This window comes from Myxine glutinosa, chromosome 7, assembly GCF_964187855.1.
Source record: "Myxine glutinosa chromosome 7, kmMyxGlut1.1, whole genome shotgun sequence".
NCBI classification, from domain to species: Eukaryota; Metazoa; Chordata; class Myxini; order Myxiniformes; family Myxinidae; genus Myxine; species Myxine glutinosa.
Window position 1 is genome coordinate 170529204 of NC_136267.1, and position 23161 is coordinate 170552364.

Consider the following 23161-nt stretch of genomic DNA (forward strand, 5'->3'; position numbering starts at 1 on the left):
TGTCCACTCAACTCAGTTTGCCTTTCCTCAGAACAGGTTGGTTTCTCTGCAATAAAGCTTAATATAATATCTACGAATTGTAATATAGCTGATCTTTATACCTACGGATCGCTGTATTCCTGTATACACCACAATGCTTATAAACGGCAGTGTTCATGCCTTACTTCATTTACACAAAACTCAAGAATATCTTTATTTGAACCAAATTTAAAAAAAATAACTGTGGAATTGACCTTAGCAGCAGTTCTGACTGTTAAAAAAAAGTCTTCACTTGTCTAATTCGGACATTGTGGGACACTTCAGGCATCCCAACAGTATTGTGGGAGTGCTTGTTTGAGTTCTTAAGCTGCTTGGCGAGCACTCTACAAGCAGCTTGGTAATGGAACACTCTGCGAGATGGAACACCCCTACTCCCTCCTCATTGAGTCTATTTTACTTATTTCCTACCTTTAAAAGGTAAAAAGTAGTTATATCGACGAAAAAGGCAAACCTGCCTCGGTGTTGCCTTGCCTTTGTTGTGTTATTTCATTTCTCCCTTTTTGCATGATCTGCTTTCATTATATGACCCGTCACCTCCACATGCATAGATGCATGTAAAAATAACATCCATCGATCTCGTGTTGGAGTTCCAGCATGTTGATTCAAGCTGTAAATTTCAAACTAAATGAGAAAATTTTATTCAAACTCGGAAAACATTACAGAGAAACAACCTGCTTCTGATATGTCTTCTTCTTCTTCTTCCTCTTTTCTTCTTCTTCTTCTTCAAACGCCCTCCCCATGTGCCTGTGTTGGGTGTCATGCAACATGTGGTGCCTCACCTGCAAAAAACCTTTTATATTTCCCCTTTTGTGCGATCTGCTTTAATTATATTAATATAGTATAATCATTAATCATTATATTTCATTATATTATGGTGCCAGCTTGGGATCCTTGGATCCTGGGTTTGAATCCCGGTCGATCGCTGAATTAACGCCAGGGGGGATGACTCAGCCTGTCATCCTTCTGAGGTTGGCAAATTGAGTACCATTTCACTGGCTGGTAATTCCCTGTGTGTCGCAAGAGGCGACTAACAGGGTTGGCGGCAGGAAGGGCATCCGGCCGTAAAACATTGCTTACAAAAGGGAACCACGTTGCCCAAAAAAGGCCAACCCCCGCTCTGCGGGGAAAAATGGCCTCCAAAGGTGGTTCATATTAATATGGTTACATTAATATACCCAATATATATAAAAGAAAGTTTTTGTTTGTTTGTTTGTTTGTCTGCACGCGCTAATCTCCTGAACGGTGAAAGATAGGAGGAAACCTCTGAAACAAAAAATGTTGGGACGGACCACGGGAAGGTTATAGGCTAGGTGGTGAGGCTGGTCGAGGCCGCCTCAGCCGGGCTGGGCCCATTTCACAATTAAAAGCCGAGCTGAATTATCATCGTCAATCTTCTGCGGCCACGAGTAAAAGCTGAATTATAGCAGTAAATTCATTCAAAAAGTACCAAAAATGTCAGGACAAGCCCCAGGAAGGTTATAGGCTAGGTGGCGAGGCCGGTCGAGGCCGCCCCGGCCGGGCTGGGCCCATTTCGCAATTAAAAGCTGAGCTGAATTATAGTAGTCAATCTTCTATGGCCGCGAGTAAAAGCTGAATTACAGTAGTAAATTCATTCAAAAAGAACCCGGGCAAAGCCGGGTGCATTCGGCTAGTATACCTATAAAAATATACATGTAAAAAAAAAAAACCAACGTCGAGTGCTTAAGCCACGAGGCTTCCATGGTGATTGATGGCCCACTACTCTGTGGAGACATCCCAGGAATTAGGAGGCAAAATAAATTATAGGATTAAAGTAACGGGACAAGCACACTTGCCCAAAGCAGTCTATTCTGGGTTCAAATCAGCTAAATTCAGCTAATCAGCAGCAGTTCAAACAGCTAAATCATTCAATTACATTATAATACTTATCAACTCACAAACCATTTTGATAAACCACGTAATTTGGTATCCAAAGCTTATTTTGAATCAGCACACCGTCCCCCACCCTCAACCCTGCACCACGTGCTTCACTCAGATGATTCCAGATTTAACTTACTTTTTTCACAAATCCCACGACATGGATTGCACACCTTTCGACCACTGCTGTCTTCAACTTCGACTTTGTTGGCGGGACAGGAGCGGACGCACGAGTTATAATCCACAACAAAATGTCCTGAAAAATATTTAAGACCATAAATTATTACAATGTTTAAAATCACTCAATGTGAAGATCGTGAACGCTTTTACCCAATAAAATGAATTTAAGAAGTTTGGTCCGACCTGGACATTGTTTGACGCACGCTGCACCATAGCTATACTTCACATCTGGGTTAGGTGTCATCATGGACATAGTCGGGTTGTAAATCTCTGGCTTAGGACAATGCTTCACACATTCCCCGCTGTTGTTGAAGAGCCGACAAGCCTGCGGAGTCAGGATCAAGGAAATTTGTGAGAAACCTTTGTGATTGAGAAAACTCTGAAAACACCAAAATACAAATCGTATGCTCGTCTATGGGCCTGCAATTGTGGGGATGGTATGGTTTCTTAAAGTACCGAATTCACAGACGTACTACATGGGATAAATCTCATACCTACGCATATTAACCATATACTAACTACTCTGGCCTCCGATTTTGTGGGACATCTCACTCACGTAGCACATTCTCGCATCTCGAGGGAGGAAGCAACCGCTGGCACAATTCGAATGGCAACATTGGTCTTCATGTCCTCGTATACAGTAACGATCACAATGGGCAGCACATTTAGTACGCTGAACTGCATACGAAACAAATGATCATGCAAACAAACATTAATAAGATCAGTAATATGTATACCACCAAATAACATTGTAATAACTAGAACGGCACTCAGTAGAGAGCATACCTCCGCCTAGTTTGGCCATATCACTCAATGGTGAAGAATCACTTTAAAAATTCTACTAGCTGGACCCGGATCTGGATCTTCACCAAAATTGATTCGATTCTTCCTTGTTCCACACGCACAACCTGGCCAACAAGTTTCGTCCAAATCCGTCCACAACTTTTTGAGATATACTGCTATGTATCGTTTTTGGCCTTATCTCCCAATATGTGAAGAATTACTTAAAAAATTAAATAATTCTCATATCCGAATCCATATTCAGATTGTCACCAAAATCGAATCGAATCGTCTTTGTCAGACACCCAACCGGTTTACCAAGTTTCGTCCAAATCCGTCCACAACTTTTTGAGATATCCTGCTATGTATCGTTTTTGGCCGTATCTCCCAATATGTGAAGAATTACTTTAAAAATTAAATAATTTTAATATCCTAATCCATATTCAGATCTTCACCAAAATCGAATCTATTTGTCCTTGTCAGACACCCAACCGGTTTACCAAGTTTCGTCCAAATCCGTCCACAACTTTTTGAGATATCCTGCTATGTATCGTTTTTGGCCCTATCTCCCGATGGTGAAGAATCACCTAAAAATTCTAGTAGCCGGATCCGAATCCGGATCTTCACCAAAATCTAATCATTTCGTCCTTGTCACACATGCTACATCTCCGCAAAATTTCGTCCGAATCTGTCCACAACTTCTTGAGATATTTTGTTCACAAACGGACAGACAAACGGACAGACAAACAGACAGACAGGGGTGAAAACATAACCTTTGGTGGCGGAGGTAACCAGGAAGAACATGAATTATGGTGACAACAGCTATAACTGCGATAATAACTCAATGTAGCAAATTTCACTGGATGAAATCAACTGAACGTTGATCGATGTACGTTGGCCACCATGGGAAGCAAGGAGAAGCTGAGGTTATGGGTGTTAACCCTTTGTCGGAGCAAAAGAGGAAGGGTTAACCAAAGGTTGATACACCAATAAATAGAACTCCCAAAACGTCAGCTTCTACCTCAATCAACATCCTATTGTTGTCATCCATTTCTCTACCTGTCTGCAGACACAGATCACAGATCGACACGAGACTTCACCAGCAAGACAAGCTCTTCGTTATTGCAAATTTCGATCATTTCAAGAAAATTGGTATATAATACGTTTCAGACTCTTGTTTTGTTATTTAAAAAACATATAATATCCCTCAATTATCCACACTTTGTAATATGTGAAATGGAAGTTTCGTTGTAAAAGGAATGAATGGATAATGTGATGTGAAGAGTACTTGTGTGTAAAATTCCATCATAACAGTAAAAGTGACAAGGTAAGAGGGTCATGGTATTAAAGTATCAACACAAAGCAGCTCTTCAGATTTACAGTACAAGCAGCACGTACGTTTCTGGCAATCATTAGTTGTCGGACCCCAACAGTGATTGTTGCAGCTTTCATGACACGGAGGACCTAGGTGAAAGGAACCACTATGAAAGCATTTCAAATCAATTCAGAGTTGGTAAACTATTACAATCCTTATAGCATGGAAAACTTTCACCTAAACTGTAATAATATGAGTATGTTACACAACAATACTTTGACGGAGGGGAGAGCTGTTGGTGGAGGTGTTGAGGGTGCTGGGGGTGGTGATGGCGGAGGTGGTGTTTGGGTATTGGATAACATTGTCAATGTTCATCTTGCTATGGGTTTTGTTTCTCATTGCAAAATTGTATCCACTTCCTCATCAACTTGAGTGTTTTCTTGCTTATTATTTAGCATACTAATTATTATACTTTGTCTGCTGAGACAGGGGAAGCTAATAATAATAATAATAATAATAATAATAATAATTATAATAATTATAAAAACTAGAAAGCAGCTGAAAATGCAAAGCCCATCCGCTTTGTAGTCAGACCTCTTCTTCTTCTTCCTTTTCTGTATACTAAACATGATGAAAACAGCTCTAAACTAGAACGGCACTCGGTAGAGGGCATACCTCCACCTGGTGAACAGTTTATTTTTTGTATCCACTGATAGGTAGGATCTGGATTCGGACTCGAACCAAACACGAATCGGCTTGTTCTCGTCACCGAACAAACTCGTCAACCAAGTTTATTCATAACTCGTTCATAACTTTTTTAAATATCATGTTATATATCGATTTGCACCCAATCCCTCAATGGTGAAGAATCACTTAAAAATTAAATAATTCATGTAGCCGAATTCATATTCAGTCAGATCTTCACCAAAATCGAAACGATTAGTCCTTTTGACACACCGAACCGGTCCACCAAGTTTTGTCCAAATCCGTCCATAACATTTTGAGATATCCTGCTATGTATAATTTTTGGCCATATCACTCAATGGTGAAGAATCACTTCAACAATTCTACCAGCTGGATCCAGATCTTCACCAAAATCGAATCGATTCTTCCTTTTCAGACACACAACCGGTCCAACAAGTTTCATCCAAATCCATCCATAACTTTTTGAGATATCCTGCTATGTATCGTTTTTGGCCCTTTCTCCCAATGGTGAAGAATCACTTTAAAAATTCTCGTAGCCGGAACCGGATCCGGATCTTCACCAAAATCTAATCATTTCGTCCTGGTTACACGTGCTACATCTCTGAGAAATTTCGTCCGAATCCGTCCATAACCTTTTGAGATATCTTGTTCACAAACGGACAGACAAACGGACAAATGAACAGACCGACACACAGACAGACAAGGGTGAAAACATAACCTCCATCCACCTTTGGTGGCGGAGGTAAAAAATATCAACAACAACAACAACAACAAAAATCGACGATTATAGGCAATCTTGCCCTTTTGATTGACATCAAAAACAATATGCTTCAGTGACCCAATATGCAACCCCTGCTCAAACTCCAAGTCAAATGGATGAGAATTGACCATTTTATGCAACCTTGACCTTTTGACCTAAAAAAACAACAATCAGCTTTTATCTTTTGATTGTTAAACCCAATCCAGTGACCCAATATGCAAATTCTTAAAATTTAACGTCAATCGGATGAAAATTGATGATTTTATGTCATGCTGACCTTTGACCTTTTGACCTTTTGAAAAAATAATTAATTTCCCGTCTCTATGTTCTCATAATAAAGCTTTGGTGAAAATTTGATGACAAAACTCAAATGGTAAATTTAAATTTCAGGTCCATTGGATGTAAATTGATGATTCGAGGTGACGCTGACTTCAACCTTTTGACCTTTTGACCAAATTATTAATTTGCCATCTACGTATTATCATAATAAAGCTTTGGTGTAAAGTCGATGACAAAACTCAAACGGCAAAAAAGTTACGGCCTGGACAGACAGACAGACAAAATATAATATCCTTACACTCACTTCAATCCCACTCCTCCCTCCAGGTCTTTAAAACAGCTGTTCACCACCATCTCCTATCTTCCCCCATCCAAAACCTTGATCTTTTCTACCCCCACAAATTCACCCCAGATCCACCTTGTTTGAAATTCCAACTTCTTTCCTGGAAGTCTTGGCAGTGTCCATATGTTTTATACCTCTCCCACCCCCACCCCTCCACCCCCCCTTCCATGCCTCCCCCCCAAAGCCCTCTCCCTCCCACAGTTCTCTCGATGTCTCCATGTCTCTTGGTCCCTGCTCTCAAATGTTGTGTTTGTGTCCTTCCCCCTCTCTCCCCATCTTGTCTACCGCTCCCGATGTTATTTGTTTTATGTGTCTGTTTGTCTTTCTGTGTGATTAATATTCGCTCTTTCACGAGCCTCGATCTTGTATTCAAAAAAAAATAAAAAAAATAGAAGAGTATGTACCGATGTCTAACAATGTCGTTGTTGTGCATCTGATGGAGGTGTTCGCTCTACTATGAGTTTTAGCACAATATAAAAGGGGGAAATAAACACTTACAGTTGTTGCTGCTAAATTCCACTTCGTTTGTGACGTTTTCCTTCGAAGAGATATCCTGCAGATCTTCCCAAATGATCGTTTCCACATAGCAAAGATACCCATTGCTCCTGATGAGAACACTTCCATGCAGGATCTCTGGGGATGGGAGGTGGGAGGGGGAGGGTGTTGATGACAATGTTTTGATTGAACAATCGTACTTTGAGTTTTATGGGTCACAGTATTTGGAACAATGAGCCAGACAAACGACCCTCCTACTGGCATTTTATCTGGATGTAATCCTTTATTACCCAAAACAAACATGTTTAATTTTCTTTTTGGTGTGTGTACAAGATCGAGGCTCGTGCAAGAGCTAACATTAATGACAAAAAAAAACAAAACAAGCGGACACAAAAGACGAAATAAAGGGAGGGGGAGACAAGATGGGGAGAGAGGGGGAAGCACACAAATACAACATTTGAGAGCAGGGACATCGGGAGATCTGTGGGAGGGAGAGGGCTTTGGGGGAAGAGGCATGGGAAGGTGGGGGGGGGGGGGGGGGGGTGGGAGAGGTAAAAAAAAAAAACACATGTACACTGCTACTTGATATTCTATCGACAACAAGGACAACTTGCTTAGTAACAGGTAAAGGATACCCGGCGCTGCCCGGGGTCGTTGAGTTTTTCCCGGCAGTGGTTTCGTGACATGTTGGACATTGTTAAGTGATGGAATTTTTGATCTCATGGTCGTTTTATCTCTTGCCGGTGGTCCGAAGGCAGCACTGCCTGACCCCACATCCCAATATACACTTTATAGTGGCCTTTGGTGGCCTCAAAACGAACACCAAGGCCACGTGTGGTACATTCAAACCTTGCCCAGCTTCTCAAGTACCAAAACCCAAATTTTGGGGCCTCTAGGTGCTGTGATTGGGCCTTGAAAGATGAACATACAAATGCACAAACGGACAAACAAAGTATAGTCACCTAACGTCAAGAGTTAATTTCCATGTAAAAACCAACAACAGCTTGTACACAATATAATATTGCAAAAAAATGTTCAATGCTTTCTCCCAAATTAATGTATCGTATGTTTTATAAATTTTGTTTTGCACAAACAAAATTGCAGCCCAAATAATCATTGAAGCATCCGATCACTTCCTGATTTCCATTCACTTCTGAAACAAGCTCGCAGCAAAGAACCCAGTGGTGTTGTCATCACGACCACCACAAACCACCAACATCACGACCACCACAAACCACCAACATCACTACAAGCCACCAACATCACGACTACCACAAACCACCAACTTCACAACCACCACAAACCACCAACATCACAACCAACACAAACCACCAACATCACAACCAACACAAACCACCAACATCACCACAAACCACCAACATCACGACTACCACAAACCACCAACATCACAACCAACACAAACCACCAACATCACAACCAAGACAAACCACCAACATCACAACCACCAAAAACCACCAACATCACAACCACCACAAACCACCAACATCAAGACCACCACAAACCACCAACATCACAACCAACACAAACCACCAACATCACCACAAACCACCAACATCACGACTACCACAAACCACCAACTTCACAACCACCACAAACCACCAACATCACAACCAACACAAACCACCAACATCACAACCAACACAAACCACCAACATCACCACAAACCACCAACATCACGACTACCACAAACCACCAACTTCACAACCACCACAAACCACCAACATCACAACCAAGACAAACCACCAACATCACAACCACCAAAAACCACCAACATCACAACCACCACAAACCACCAACATCACGACCACCACAAACCACCAACATCACCACAAACCACCAACATCACGACTACCACAAACCACCAACTTCACAACCACCACAAACCACTAACATCACAACCAAGACAAACCACCAACATCACAACCACCAAAAACCACCAACATCACAACCACCACAAACCACCAACATCACAACCAACACAAACCACCAACATCACAACCACCAAAAACCACCAACATCACAACCACCACAAACCACCAACATCAAGACCACCACAAACCACCAACATCACCACCACCACAAACCACCAACATCACAACCACCACAAACCACCAACATCACAACCATTATAAACCACTAACATCACAACCAACACAAACCACCAACATCACAACCAACACAAACCACCAACATCACAACCAAGACAAACCACCAACATCACAACCAAGACAAACCACCAACATCACAACCACCAAAAACCACCAACATCACAACCACCACAAACCACCAACATCACAAACACCACAAACCACCAACATCACAACCAACACAAACCACCAACATCACAACCACCACAAACCACCAACATCACAACCAAGACAAACCACCAACATCACAACCACCAAAAACCACCAACATCACAACCACCACAAACCACTAACATCACAACCACCACAAACCACCAACATCACAACCAACACAAACCACTAACATCACAACCACCACAAACCACCAACATCACAACCAACACAAACCACTAACATCACAACCACCACAAACCACCAACATCACAACCAACACAAACCACCAACATCATAACCACCACAAACCACCAACATCACAACCAAGACAAACCACCAACATCACAACCACCAAAAACCACCAACATCACAACCACCACAAACCACTAACATCACAACCACCACAAACCACCAACATCACAACCAACACAAACCACTAACATCACAACCACCACAAACCACCAACATCACAACCACCACAAACCACTAACATCACAACCACCACAAACCACCAACATCACAACCAACACAAACCACCAACATCACAACCAAGACAAACCACCAACATCACAACCACCAAAAACCACCAACATCACAACCACCACAAACCACCAACATCACAACCAACACAAACCACTAACATCACAACCACCACAAACCACCAACATCACAACCAACACAAACCACCAACATCACAACCACCACAAACCACCAACATCACAACCAACACAAACCACCAACATCACAACCACCAAAAACCACCAACATCACAACCACCACAAACCACTAACATCACAACCACCACAAACCACCAACATCACAACCAACACAAACCACTAACATCACAACCACCACAAACCACCAACATCACAACCACCACAAACCACTAACATCACAACCACCACAAACCACCAACAACACAACCAACACAAACCACCAACATCACAACCAAGACAAACCACCAACATCACAACCACCAAAAACCACCAACATCACAACCACCACAAACCACCAACATCAAGACCACCACAAACCACCAACATCACCACCACCACAAACCACCAACATCACAACCACCACAAACCACCAACATCACCACAAACCACCAACATCACGACTACCACAAACCACCAACTTCACAACCACCACAAACCACCAACATCACAACCAACACAAACCACCAACATCACAACCACCAAAAACCACCAACATCACAACCACCACAAACCACCAACATCAAGACCACCACAAACCACCAACATCACCACCACCACAAACCACCAACATCACAACCACCACAAACTACCAACATCACAACCATTATAAACCACTAACATCACAACCACCACAAACCACCAAAATCATGACCACCACAAACCACCAACATCACCACCACCACAAACCACCAACATCACAACCACCACAAACCACCAACATCACAACCATTATAAACCACTAACATCACAACCACCACAAACCACCAAAATCATGACCACCACAAACCACCAACATCACCACCACCACAAACCACCAACATCACAACCACCACAAACCACCAACATCACAACCATTATAAACCACTAACATCACAACCACCACAAACCACCAAGATCATGACCACCACAAACCACCAACATCACAACCACCACAAACCACCAACATCACAACCACCACAAACCACCAACATCACAACCATTATAAACCACTAACATCACAACCACCACAAACCACCAAAATCATGACCACCACAAACCACCAACATCACCACCACCACAAACCACCAAAATCACAACCACCACAAACCACCAACATCACAACCATTATAAACCACTATCATCACAACCACCACGAACCACCAACATCACAACCAACACAAACCACTAACATCACAACCACCACAAACCACCAACATCACAACCAACACAAACCACTAACATCACAACCACCACTAACCACCAACATCACAACCAACACAAACCACCAACATCATGACCACCACAAACCACCAACATTACCACCACCACAAACCACCAACATCACAACCACTACAAACCACCAACATCACGACCACCACAAACGGGCTGCACATGTCACCAAGGAGGGTTGTGCAGCAGTCTATTAAATCATCCGAATGTTCCACACTAGACCCAGTGGTTTATTGATTAGAAAGTCCGCTCTGAGTCTCGGAGGTCGGTGGCTCCAACCCCGGCCGAGTCGTACCAACGACTTTAAATTTGCCAAGGTTAGAGTATGGCCAAATAACAAAAGGTGCAACACCACCACAGGCTTTGAAAGACCGAAAGGCCTCACCCTGCATTGAAGTTTCTTGTAAGGAAAGATATAGGATCATATTAGACAAAGTCCAGGATTCATTAAATGTGAAATAATTTTTTTGATTATAATAGTCAAAACAGTTTTCCTAAAATATATATATTATGGAAAACTTATGTCAAGGTTATTTACTTTTTCCTACCTGTTAGGTTGCTGAGGCCCAGCTCTTTTACTCCAAGATCTGACTCGTGGTTCTCATTGATTACAACAACCAGTGCATGCTTGTTCTTATACAGGTTGTTTCCTCGGATAAGTATCAGGTTATCAAGAGGAATACGTGATGCCATATTCATTGCAATGAGGACGTATCCAGAAACTTCACGAATGGACTGGAGGAGAGAGAGAGAGAGAGAGATGTTAAATTATTTATTACTTTTCAACATAAACTCGGTAAAGGAAATGTATAATCAGCATCTTCATCTTTAATGGCCATAATTATTCCCATGTTATTGTGGGTTTGGCTTGGGAAGCTAGGCACGAGCCTTTCACGAACCGGCTGGACAGGCCTGATGTTCATCTAAGGTTAGGCCAATAATTTGTAATTTACATTCGTGAAGGACAACAGGAGATCTTTAACGTCCACCAACTAACGTCAGGAGATGAGACCCCGAGCGTAACGTACGTCCATCCAAGAGACAGAACACCCATTGATAAATCATCCTACCTGTGAATCACCAGGATGACAGTTTATAACTGGTTCAGGATTTCGAACTTAGGCTACCATGTCCATATATTTCTGCAAACACCGCAAATGAAATTTAAATGAAGCTTTAGCTATAACTTTGTACTGCTTTCATTCAATTATGTTGCTCTTTTAAGTCTCCAGAAGGTGGGCAAAGGTGTGGCAAAAGGTAAATAAACTAGAGCTTCCAGGGAAGCAGAACTCAACTGAACTGACTGTACAACTTTAAAGTAGGTCAGTTGTTAGATAAATGAAATATTCCATAATCCTAATCCATAAATATTTGTGGACGTTAAAGTCTTAACGTCGTTTTGGAGCTGAAAACAATATGGCGGCCTATGGTGGGCATTTTGTGACGGATCGGGTTGGAATGCAATAGCAACCTACCTTGTGTGGTAAGGGTTAAACATTCTAAGTTTGATCAAAATCTGTTAATATTTGTGGATGCTAGAGTGTTAACGTCGTTTTCATGACCAAAAACAAAATGGTCGCCTAAGTCCGCCATTTTTCAACGGATCGGGCTGAAATGTAATATCAACCTGGTCCTTGGGGTAAGGATGCTGCATGTCAAGTTTGATCAGAATCGGTTGATATTTGTGGACGCTGGAGTGTTAACGTCGAAAAGTTAACGGACGACAGACAACAGACGACGACGACGACGACAGACGACGGACGCCGGAGGGTTCAGTATGTGATAAACTCAACTGGACGGTAGTCCAGTTGAGTTAAAAAGTATAAACGTAAAGGTTTGTCCATACTTTGCCAAGTCATAATCAAATTAAACTCACTAGTGAGGTACCCGTGCTATGCACGGTTGGGAAGCCAGAAGCAAACAGACAATGCAGAAACGGTGAATGCCAAAGCATGAAACCAATAAATTCCACATTCCTGCAGCACTTTCAGTCACATGTCAGACATGGACAGCAAGTTTGTGAAGGACTTCCATGAAAAACATACCCGTTGGCAAACAAACGTGTACGTTTGTTCCATACCCAGTCAATGGCGAATCTGCATATGGCAATCCGCGAAGTTCACGTATAGAAAGTAGAAACCAGCACGGCATTTCGTCATTCACTTGAACTCGATATCTCTTTTTTCATTCCAAATAGCATAACTCCAATCACAAATTAAATAACATTAATATAAAAAATAAACTTTTAACAACATTCGTGACATAAACAAATATTTAAATCCTGATGTGAAGTTCCGTACGGTTGGGTGAATACAATTACGAATTCAAAATCGTAATTGTATTCACTCAATTCCAATCATCAATTGATACTTTAACAAAACGATTAACATGATTAACGTTTAACGATTTAACATTACGATTGAATGACGGTTGTATTGGGATATTATCAAACCCGCGCATTGCCGTCATCTGTCCACTTCCGCATTCGCGGCAGGTTAATAATTGTCATCAAAATCTAAACGGTATTTGTAGAATTTCAATAAAAGCCACATCACTGTTCATATCGGTAAATATTATTCCATCGTGCTTGGAAAAACTGGAAAATTGGAAAAATTGGAAAAACAATATAGCCTATTTTACTCCCAGGGGCCCAGGAATACCCACCCAAAATATCGTTGCGATCGGTTGAGCCGTTCTTGCGGTACCTTCGAACGGACAGACGGACATTTGGTGAAATATAGTAAGTTGCCACGATAACCACAATTATATCATTGTGTGCAGCAATGTGGCAAAGGCACATACGTGCACGTATACATCTATTACGTATGAGTTTGCCTGCGGCTGTCTGCTCCTACACAAGGGTAGCTATGTTAAATCTCGATACAGGTATAAAAACATTTTGGGTCTTGGCGCACGCGCACACACACATGACCAGGGTAGATATATTAAATCTCGACACAGTTATAAAAACATTTTGGGTCTTGACACACACACACACACACACACACACACACACACACACACACACACACACACACACACACACACACACACACACACACACACACACACACACACACACACACACACACACACACACACACGGTAGATATATTAAATCTCGACACAAGTATTAAAATATTTTGGGTCTTGGCATGTGCACACACATGACCAGGGTAGATATGTTAAATCTCGACACAGGTATAAAAACATTTTGGGTCTTGGCACACATGACCAGGGTAGATATGTTAAATCTCGACACAGGTATAAAAACATTTTGGGTCTTGGCACACATGACAAGGGTAGATATATTAAATCTCGACATAGGTATAAAAGCATTTTGGGTCTTAGCATGCGCATTGCGCATACACATGACCAGGGTATATATATATTAAATCTCAACACAGGTATAAAAAGATTTTAGGTCTTTGCACGTGCACATACATGACATGGGTAGATATATTAGATCTTAACACAAGTATAATAACATTTTGGGTCTTTGCACGTGCACATACATGACATGGGTAGATATATTAGATCTTAAAACAAGTATAAAAACATTTTGGGTCGAGGCGCACACACACACGATACATCTCAGAGTTGTAGACAGATTTAGACGAAGCTTGGTGGACAGGTTAAATGTGTGACAGGGACGAAATTATTTGATTTTGGTGAAGATCTGGATCCGTATACGAGAATTTTTTTAGTGATTCTTCACCATTGAGAGATAGGCAAAAATGATATACAGCATGATATCTCAAAATGTTATGGACAGATTCGGATGAAACATGGTGGACGGGTTGGGTGTGTGACACGATCAAATTCATTCAATTTTGATGTAGATTCGAATCTGTATCTGGATCAGATAATTTTTTAAATCCTAATGTAATTCTTCACCATTGAGCGATCGAGCCAAAAACGATATATAGCATCATATTTCAAAAAGTTATGGATGGATTATAACATATCTGAAGGTATGACAAAATATGAAGTTTTTATTTTTATGAACAAAGTAAATGAGGCTTTATGCTTTGGGTTACACTAAATGTAATAAATTTGAATTGCACTTTACAGAAAGAAGCATATGATTGTTCATAGGATGGAAGTTTGTGGGGATCGGTGTTTGTAAAATTAAGCTAGAACAATGCGACTGTATCGCCAATATGCCTCCGCCAAATTCCACAACGGGTAGATGCCATTACTGTGCATATGTATGGGTAGTGGGTCATGTTTGTGAAGTTTCGTGTTGATTGGACAAGGTTCGTTTTTCTATCCAAGGTGGCTGCCAAACTACGTGACCTAAGACATCATCATTTTCAAACTATATGCAACAGTGCTGTTAGATGATATTTGTAAAATTTAGTATTGATAGGGTTAGCGGTTTCAGAGATATAATTATTTAATATTTTCCTTCAATCCAAAATGGCTGCCAAATCAAGTGACTGATAATGTCATAAATTTAATATTTCATTACAAATGGGTCATAGATCATGTGCATGCAATTTCAGATTTTTAGGATAAGGAATTCGATTAAAACATTTTTGGCTGCTATTCACCTATAAAACCACCTTTAGAGGCCATTTTCCCCGCAAGCGGGGGTTGGCCTTTTTCGGGGACCGTGGTTGTTGTTGTTTTTTGGTCCCCTTTTTTGAAGCAATGTTTTACGGCCGGATGCCCTTCCTGCCGCCAACCCTTTTTGTCGCCTTTTACGACAAACAGGGAATTACCAGTGAACTGGTACTCAATTAGCCGACCTCGGAAGGATGACAGGCTGAGTCAACCCCCCTGGCGTTAATTCAGCGCTCGACCGGGATTCGAACCCAGGATCCTAGGATCCTAAGCTGGCACCCTGACCGCTAAGCCAACACCAGGGATTCTGCTATTCACCTATGATGTCATTATTATCATGCTTTTGTTCCCCATTGGGAGTAATTGACAATGTGGCAAGTTTCAAATTTTTCCATTGAGCGGTTTCCGAGAAATAATTTAATTATTTCCTTTTAATCCAAGATGGCGTCACAATTATCATAAAAACATTCTGCATGGGTGTCACTCTTACCATGAAAGTTTCGTCTCAATCGGACATATGGTTGCTGAGAAAAACGAGGTTTAGCCCGTACAGACGGACGGACGGACGGACGGACGGACGGACAACCCGAAAACATAATGCCTCCGGCGACTTTGTCGGAGAAAAAGCTAAACTTAACTAAACAGCTAAACAGACCCTACCACCTAAATATCTAATAAAGAGTGGATTTACCTTTCAAATGCTTTCTCTGCACAGTGACCGCTCACTTTAAGTGCTGAGTTTGTATGTTCTGAATTAATCCTGAAGAACTCAAGCATGTTTGATCAATGGATGTATGACTCACTTGAGGCCATCACAACAACAACAACAACAACAACAACAACAACAACAACAACTTTCTGGAAGAAGCCAGGAGAAGGACGAGTGGTTCGGATGATGGCAGTTTTAATGAAGGGGATTCTCATTTACACGTGAGGCATACCTGCAGGAAGGAGAAATCAAAGTCCTTGTCAGCGTACGTAATCTCCAGGTTGCCCAGGACGAGCTCGCAGTTTAAGTACCGCTTGCGTAGATTTACGTAGTGAGTATCCAGATCTTTGATACGACTCAGCTTGTTGTCAGTTCCGAGGCAGTCTGCATAGGAAGAAGATTCGTGGGAATGAGCATGACCACGTTACAATTGACCATTATCAAATATGAAGCATATGTTTCCTGATATGCATTTTGGGTCTTCATGGGGATAGTACATGCATTGGGGGAGGGGCGGGGGGGCGGTGGTGGGGATATGGGGATAGTGTTTTCAACTCATGTATGGGGATAGTGTTAAAAATTCCTGACTCAACCCAAAACTCAAACCCAAGGGACCTCATCAGTCATCACTAATGTGGCCACAGCTCACTGAGTTATTGAGTATTTAGGATAACCTCAGGAATTTCTCACACCAACACTTTAGGCAGGTGTGTGTGTGTGTGTGTGTGTGTGTGTGTGTGTGTGTTTATACTGTGCCCTAATAAAGTTCCACTTTTTTTTTTGGTCTAAAACTTTCCACTTTTTCCCCGATGAACACCTTGGTTGTGTTGTCAGTGTGTTTGGGTCCTTGTCTTGCTGCTTGGTGAAGTGCTGCCCAATGAGATTGGAGGCATTTTCTTGTACATAGACAGACAAAATGTTCAATTTAAACACGCTGTTTCTCGATCATAAACTGATGGGACAGACAAACGGAAAGTCAGATATGAATCAATTTCATAATCCCCCACACTTTTTTGTTTCGCGTGAGCGGGGTAAACTTTGGGGTTCGATAGTACAGTTTTAAGGTCGTTATAATTGAACCACCTTTAGCAGCCATTTTCCCCCACAGAGCAGGGGATGGCCTTTTTCGGGCACCGTGGTCCCCTTTTTTGAAGCAATGTTTTATAGCCGGATGCTCTTCCTGCCACCAACCCTATTAGTCGCTTCTTGCGACACACAGGGAATTACCAGTGAGCTGGTGCTCAATTTGCCGACCTCGGAAGGATGACAGGCCGAGTCAACCCCCCTGGTGTTAATTCAGCTCATAGACCGGGATTCGAACCCAGGATCCGCGGATCCCAAGCCGGCACCCCAACCGCTAAGCCAACACCAGGCTTTAAGGTCGATATAATTATAAGAAGCAAATCTATAGACCCTTTTCTTTAGAATTTCTACAGAACCTTTTTTGCTGACAATTATGTTTGTCTGTCATAGCATAAGCACTCCATCAGGATAATATCAACTCTTCGATAAGTTCCCAAATCATGCATAGAGAACTTCAACGACAAAGAAAAGCAAGAAAAAAAAGGTAAGTACTCCTTCCTTGCTAGACTAAGAATTCAAAAAGATAGAGTACAGACAAACAATTCAGGGAATGCAATGGCAAACCACCTAGTGTAACCCTTGTCAAGACTGCTTCGGCATTACAAACAATCCGCAAAGAGTATGTTACACTAGAATCAAATCAAAGTTGTAATTGGGATTTAACCAAAAAAAAAAATTGTTTTTTTCCAGGAAATAATGATTAATAACTTTTTTATTGCAGCAAAATTAGTTATTTTTATTTTAAGCTTAAATTAATTATGCCTGTACTATATTTTAAAAGTCCAATTTAAAACCACACAGTTGTCTGTACAAAAGACAGTACTCAGTATGCTTTGTGGAAAACCGCACAGGGACACAAGGAAGCATATTGGGGTGAAAGAGCGGTGACCAGAAGCTGTGCTGTTTGACATGGTGGGTGAGCAAACAAGAGTTTTATTGCGCAACTCGTAAAGCAAACCTGCCGGTAACTCTCGACATAAATTGGTACAACCCCAAAAATGAGGCCCCCCTTCTCTCCCCCTCCCCCATTATAACTTAATCAATGCCTCTTTATATATATATATATATATACACAACAACAAATGTATGTGAATAGCTTAAAAAAGTCAGAGTGGAGTGGAGTTCGAAGCAAAGTGGGGTGGAGCTCCATCCAACTGAAAGCATCCGGTAAGTCGGATTTGTAGTGGCAGATTGTCCTCTGCGTAATTCTCCACGTGCAAGAAGTCACCACCATTGATTGTGGTATTTTCAAAAAAATATGGCCTACCACTCCTTTTCCAGTGACTGCACACCAGACATTCACCTTGGGACTGTCTCGTTCATGCTCACGCATAACACGAGGAGTCTCAGTACCCCAGAAGACATAGTTGTGTTTGTTCACGCGTCTGCTTATGTGAAAGGATGCCTCATCGCTGAATGACACTAGCCTGTGAATGTCAGGTTCCAAGTTCTTCATCTCTAAGAAAACTTTGCAAACCTCAACACGAGCAGTTTTGTCTGCAGGACGTAAGGCTTGCACAATCTGCAAATGATATGGCCGCATTCCCAGGTCCTTGTTCAAGATTCTCCACACAGTCAGAGCCCTTAGGGATATTTTGGTTCAAATTCTTCCAAAAGCATCAAATGTGGCGCAGTTGTTGCCCATGCCATACTCTCGATTTTTGACGGGCGCCAAGGGCGGTATGATCCGGGGACCATACCGGTCCATCCCGCCATGTCACCTGACCTATGACGTCATAATTAGGATATGCATCCAATCACATGGCGTACTATAAGTGGTCAAAGTTCAAAATGAATCGATCGAAAAATGAGGGCAGGGATCCATTTTTAAGGTTTTCATAAAATCCAATATGGCTGCCAGGTCACATGACCTATGACGTCATATTTATGACATGTATACAATCATGTATACATGAACCCGGATCATAATCGCACAAAAATTAAACACGAGGATATGGCATACAGTTCATAAAACATCAAAATCCGTACCTTTGTAATTAGACTGATGAACTGCATATGCCTGAAAATTAGGAAATAGACATGTAAATATTTCCTCTAATTGTCAAAAATAAGGTCAGAGTTCGATTACCCAACCCAGAAACATAAAATGGTGAACCTCGCGTAAATCTTGACAAAAAACTCAAAAACCGACATTTTTGACTCAAAAATGACCTTTAAGATGACCTTGAGGGTTGACCTTGACCTCGAATCATCAAAATAACATCATAATTGGATTCCTCGACCTCGAAAACCCCTGAAAAGTCGTATCATACATGATTCCAACCCTTTTGGTTATTTAACTGATTTTCCTCTAATCCGGGTGGGGGCCATTTAGTATTTCGCCAATATGGGCCCCCCGGGGTGGGGGGGGGGGGCGCCCATCTTGGCGCCCGTCAAAAATCGAAAGAGTATGGCATGGGCAACATCTGGGCCAAATTTGGTGCTTTTGGAAGAATTTGAACCAAACGGCCCCAAAATATCCCTAAGGGCCCTGACTAACACCGTTGCCCGGGGAAGACCACATTCTACGTTGAATTGTCTGGTTGATTTCCCTGGGCTACGCAAGAAAGCTTCTTGTGTAACAGCTATGTTTACAGGGTATCGGCCTGTTCATGGTCGACCGCTGTTCCCTTTGTAATTATCAGCAACTGAGCCGGTTTCAATGAACTTGTTGTAAACGCGATAAATGGTCAATCTCAAGGGTGGATCGCAGTTGAAATGCTCTGTGTATTTGTTGGAAACCATCGTGGGTGACTGAAAGACGTCCATCCATGCAACAACCTTTCTTCTTTGCCTCAGTCAATCTCGTTGCCATTTCAGTCAACTGTAAAGGAAAGAAAAAACGTTGGTCTTTTGTTTATATATGTATGTTCTTTCGCTGTATTGCCTTCTTCTTTCTTTTTCTCTTCATCCCCTACTTCCCCCGAAAATCTTACCCTTTGTATAAAGTCTTAAATACAAAAAATAATTAATCCTTATAATAATGTTACGTGTATAGAGTAGCGTGCTCTGTATGCCGTGAAGCCACCTCAATGTATTTAACTTAGGACCAGATGTCCGTGTAAGTGTTATGTGTCTCCATGCGAGGGGTGGAGCTATGCTAATTAGGTAGGGTCGATGGATAAATTCCCAGTGTGTAATTGCCCTTGTGATTTTTCCCTTCGTTCTTATAAAGCACACTTGGTTCGCCATGCAACCGGCCCATGATTAAAATAACATAATCGCCGATGGTTCCCAGACACTACGACACCACCCATCCAAAACTTCTCGGTGGGCGCCAAGTGTGGCCGTGAGGCCAAGCCCCGATGGACGATTGGTTGGGACGATTTGACGGTGCTCGGTGATTTGAGCGTGGGTGACGTCAGAGAGAACGTTTGAGACAGTCAGAGCAAAAAGGGAAAGCACCACCATTTTCTCTCTCTCTTGGTCTGGGCTCTGAGTACGAGCAGTCGCATTCGCTCTCTCTTTCTGTCCCTGGCTTGTTACAGGCGGTCGCATTTGCGCTCTCTCTGTTCCTGGCTGCATGGAAGGTGGGCCCATTTTGCACTCTCTCCCTGTGCCTTCGATGGAGGAGGCTGCGCGTGGAGTGGTGCGCATGAGTAAAACGAGTGGTGGAACCCAGTAGATCGCGATGATCGAAGGAAAAGGGAGTTTGGCCGTCGCGCCGCGGGTCGGTGGCTATTACGTGTGTGACTGCATGTCATCTTGTGCAGTTCCCGCGTGGTGGTTTGACAACTGGTCAAGGACGCCAGGCGGAGTATCGGCCAACGCACCACACCACAGTTTATCTTTATTTTATCATTCCCTGTGTCTGTATACGAGTCTGTTTGGAGGGTCCCTCATTTAAGAATTAGATTTTACCTTACCTTTCATTTTTGTTATCCTGGCATTTATTTTAATTAAACCATTATTTGTTGCATTTCATGTGTTGTATTGTTGATTTGCCTGTCTTGTATGTTTATTTGATGTGGGGATCGGATAATCCTCCGTGTGCAGTCCCGTCCGTGCAGGTAAGGACCTCGCTACCCTCCACCACCCTCGCGTGTGCAAAAGGTACCACCATAGTTGGGTATACGCCTCAGAGTTAAAGCTTGTTTGGTCATCTGTCACCCTGGGGTCTTCACTACATGGTAGACGCGACAATAATTTCCTTCTCTCCTCGCGGCTTCCCGACCCCCACCCTCGACCACGTGCTGGATAGCCCGCCCTTTTCTCTCCTCCATTTTTCTCCTTCCTCTCCAGCCGATACTCACCTTTCCAATTCTAGTTTTCACCATACTCCTTCAACCTTTATCCTTCTTTCTCAGATCCACTTTCACCTAACCTTCAAAAAAAAAAAATTAACAAAGAAATAAAAAAGGAGCCCCCTCCTTCCGTAATAACAAATTGCTCATACACCTCCCTGTTCCTTCGTTCTTTGCTCATTTGGCTTGTTAATCTCCTATCTTTCAGGGAATTTCCCAGAGTTTTCATAGTTTTGTTTAAATATGTTTAAACTTTCCCCTGTAGGCCTGTTTCCCTTGTATATTATAACTCGCTCTTCTTCTTCCTCTTTAAAAGGCTGTCTTCAATTTGCTCATTAAATCATTCAATTTCAAACAAAAAAAAATTCAATCTCTTACAGGTATTCCTTTCTATATTATCTAAACTCACCTTCATTCCACTCCTCCTCTAACGTTTTCAAATGGATCTCTGACTTGGAAATCACAAGAATCCCAGATTGTAATAAATGTTTGTCTTTTCATTAATCGTCCAACACTTTCTAAACTCCCAACTCACCCCTCCCCTCTTTCGCTGTATTGCTTTCTTCAATCATCATCATCATTGATGATGCCAACTTCAAACTTTTGTGAAATCATACTAAACTTCCGTTATGCACCTACTTTTTTTTTTTTTTTTTTTTTTTTTTGTATACAAGATCGAGGCTCGTGAAAGAGCGAACATTAATCACACAGAAAGACAAACAGACACACAAAACAAATAACATCGGGAGCGGTAGACAAGATGGGGAGAGAGGGGGAAGGACACAAACACAACATTTGAGAGCAGGGACTGAGAGACATGGAGACATCGAGAGAACTGTGGGAGGGAGAGGGCTTTGGGGGGGAGGCATGGGAAGGGGGGGGGGGGTGGGAGAGGTATAAAACATATGGACACTGCCAAGACTTCCAGGAAAGAAGTTGGAATTTCAAACAAGGTGGATCTGGGGTGAATTAGTGGGGGTAGAAAAGATCAAGGTTTTGGATGGGGGAAGATAAGAGATGGTGGTGAACAGCTGTTTTGAAGACCTGGAGGGAGGAGTGTGATTGAAGTGAGTGTGGGAGTTTGTTCCAGAGGCGGGAGAAAAGAGGAATGAAAGAGTGAAGGTGAGCAGAGAGCCGAGATTTCGGCAGTTTAACCATCAGAGGGTGGCTGGCAGATCTTGTGCGACCTGTAGGAATATTTGGGGGACAGAGCACAGAGAGAACTGGGGGAGCAAGGCCGGAGAGGAGTCGGTAGAAGACAGAAAGACCACCTACCTGCCTGCGGTGAGTGAGTGAAAGGCCCTCAGAGATAGCTTCATCGCGGGAGATTCCAATGATTCTGAAAGCTTTGGATTCAACAGCGTGAAGCCGAGCCAGGTGTGAGGCAGGAGCACCAGCCCATAGGGGAGAACAGTATTCCATTGAGCTGCAGATGAAAGCCTTGTATGTGGTGAGGAGCTCAGGTGTGCCTAGGAAGGACTTCGCACGACGGAGGATGCCCAGTCGGCGACTGGCTTT

General features: G+C 42.3%; 2 protein-coding genes across 6 annotated transcripts in view; both read right to left on the minus strand.

Moving 5' to 3' along the window:
• Positions 1-23161, minus strand: part of LOC144893031 (uncharacterized) — a 264881-nt gene that overhangs the window by 217017 nt on the left and 24703 nt on the right. The gene's annotated exons all lie outside the window — the stretch shown is intronic.
• LOC137431828 (receptor tyrosine-protein kinase erbB-4) overlaps positions 1-23161 on the minus strand; it is a 199243-nt gene that overhangs the window by 104955 nt on the left and 71127 nt on the right. For all 5 annotated transcript variants that reach the window (XM_078782538.1, XM_078782537.1, XM_078782536.1 and 2 more), the window contains exons 2-8: positions 16549-16700; positions 11587-11773; positions 6796-6930; positions 4294-4359; positions 2672-2793; positions 2299-2440; positions 2075-2191 (exon numbers count right to left, since the gene is read on the minus strand). In XM_078782538.1, the coding sequence (XP_078638664.1) occupies positions 2075-2191; positions 2299-2440; positions 2672-2793; positions 4294-4359; positions 6796-6930; positions 11587-11773; positions 16549-16700 (921 nt within the window). The remainder of the gene's footprint in view (positions 1-2074; positions 2192-2298; positions 2441-2671; positions 2794-4293; positions 4360-6795; positions 6931-11586; positions 11774-16548; positions 16701-23161) is intronic.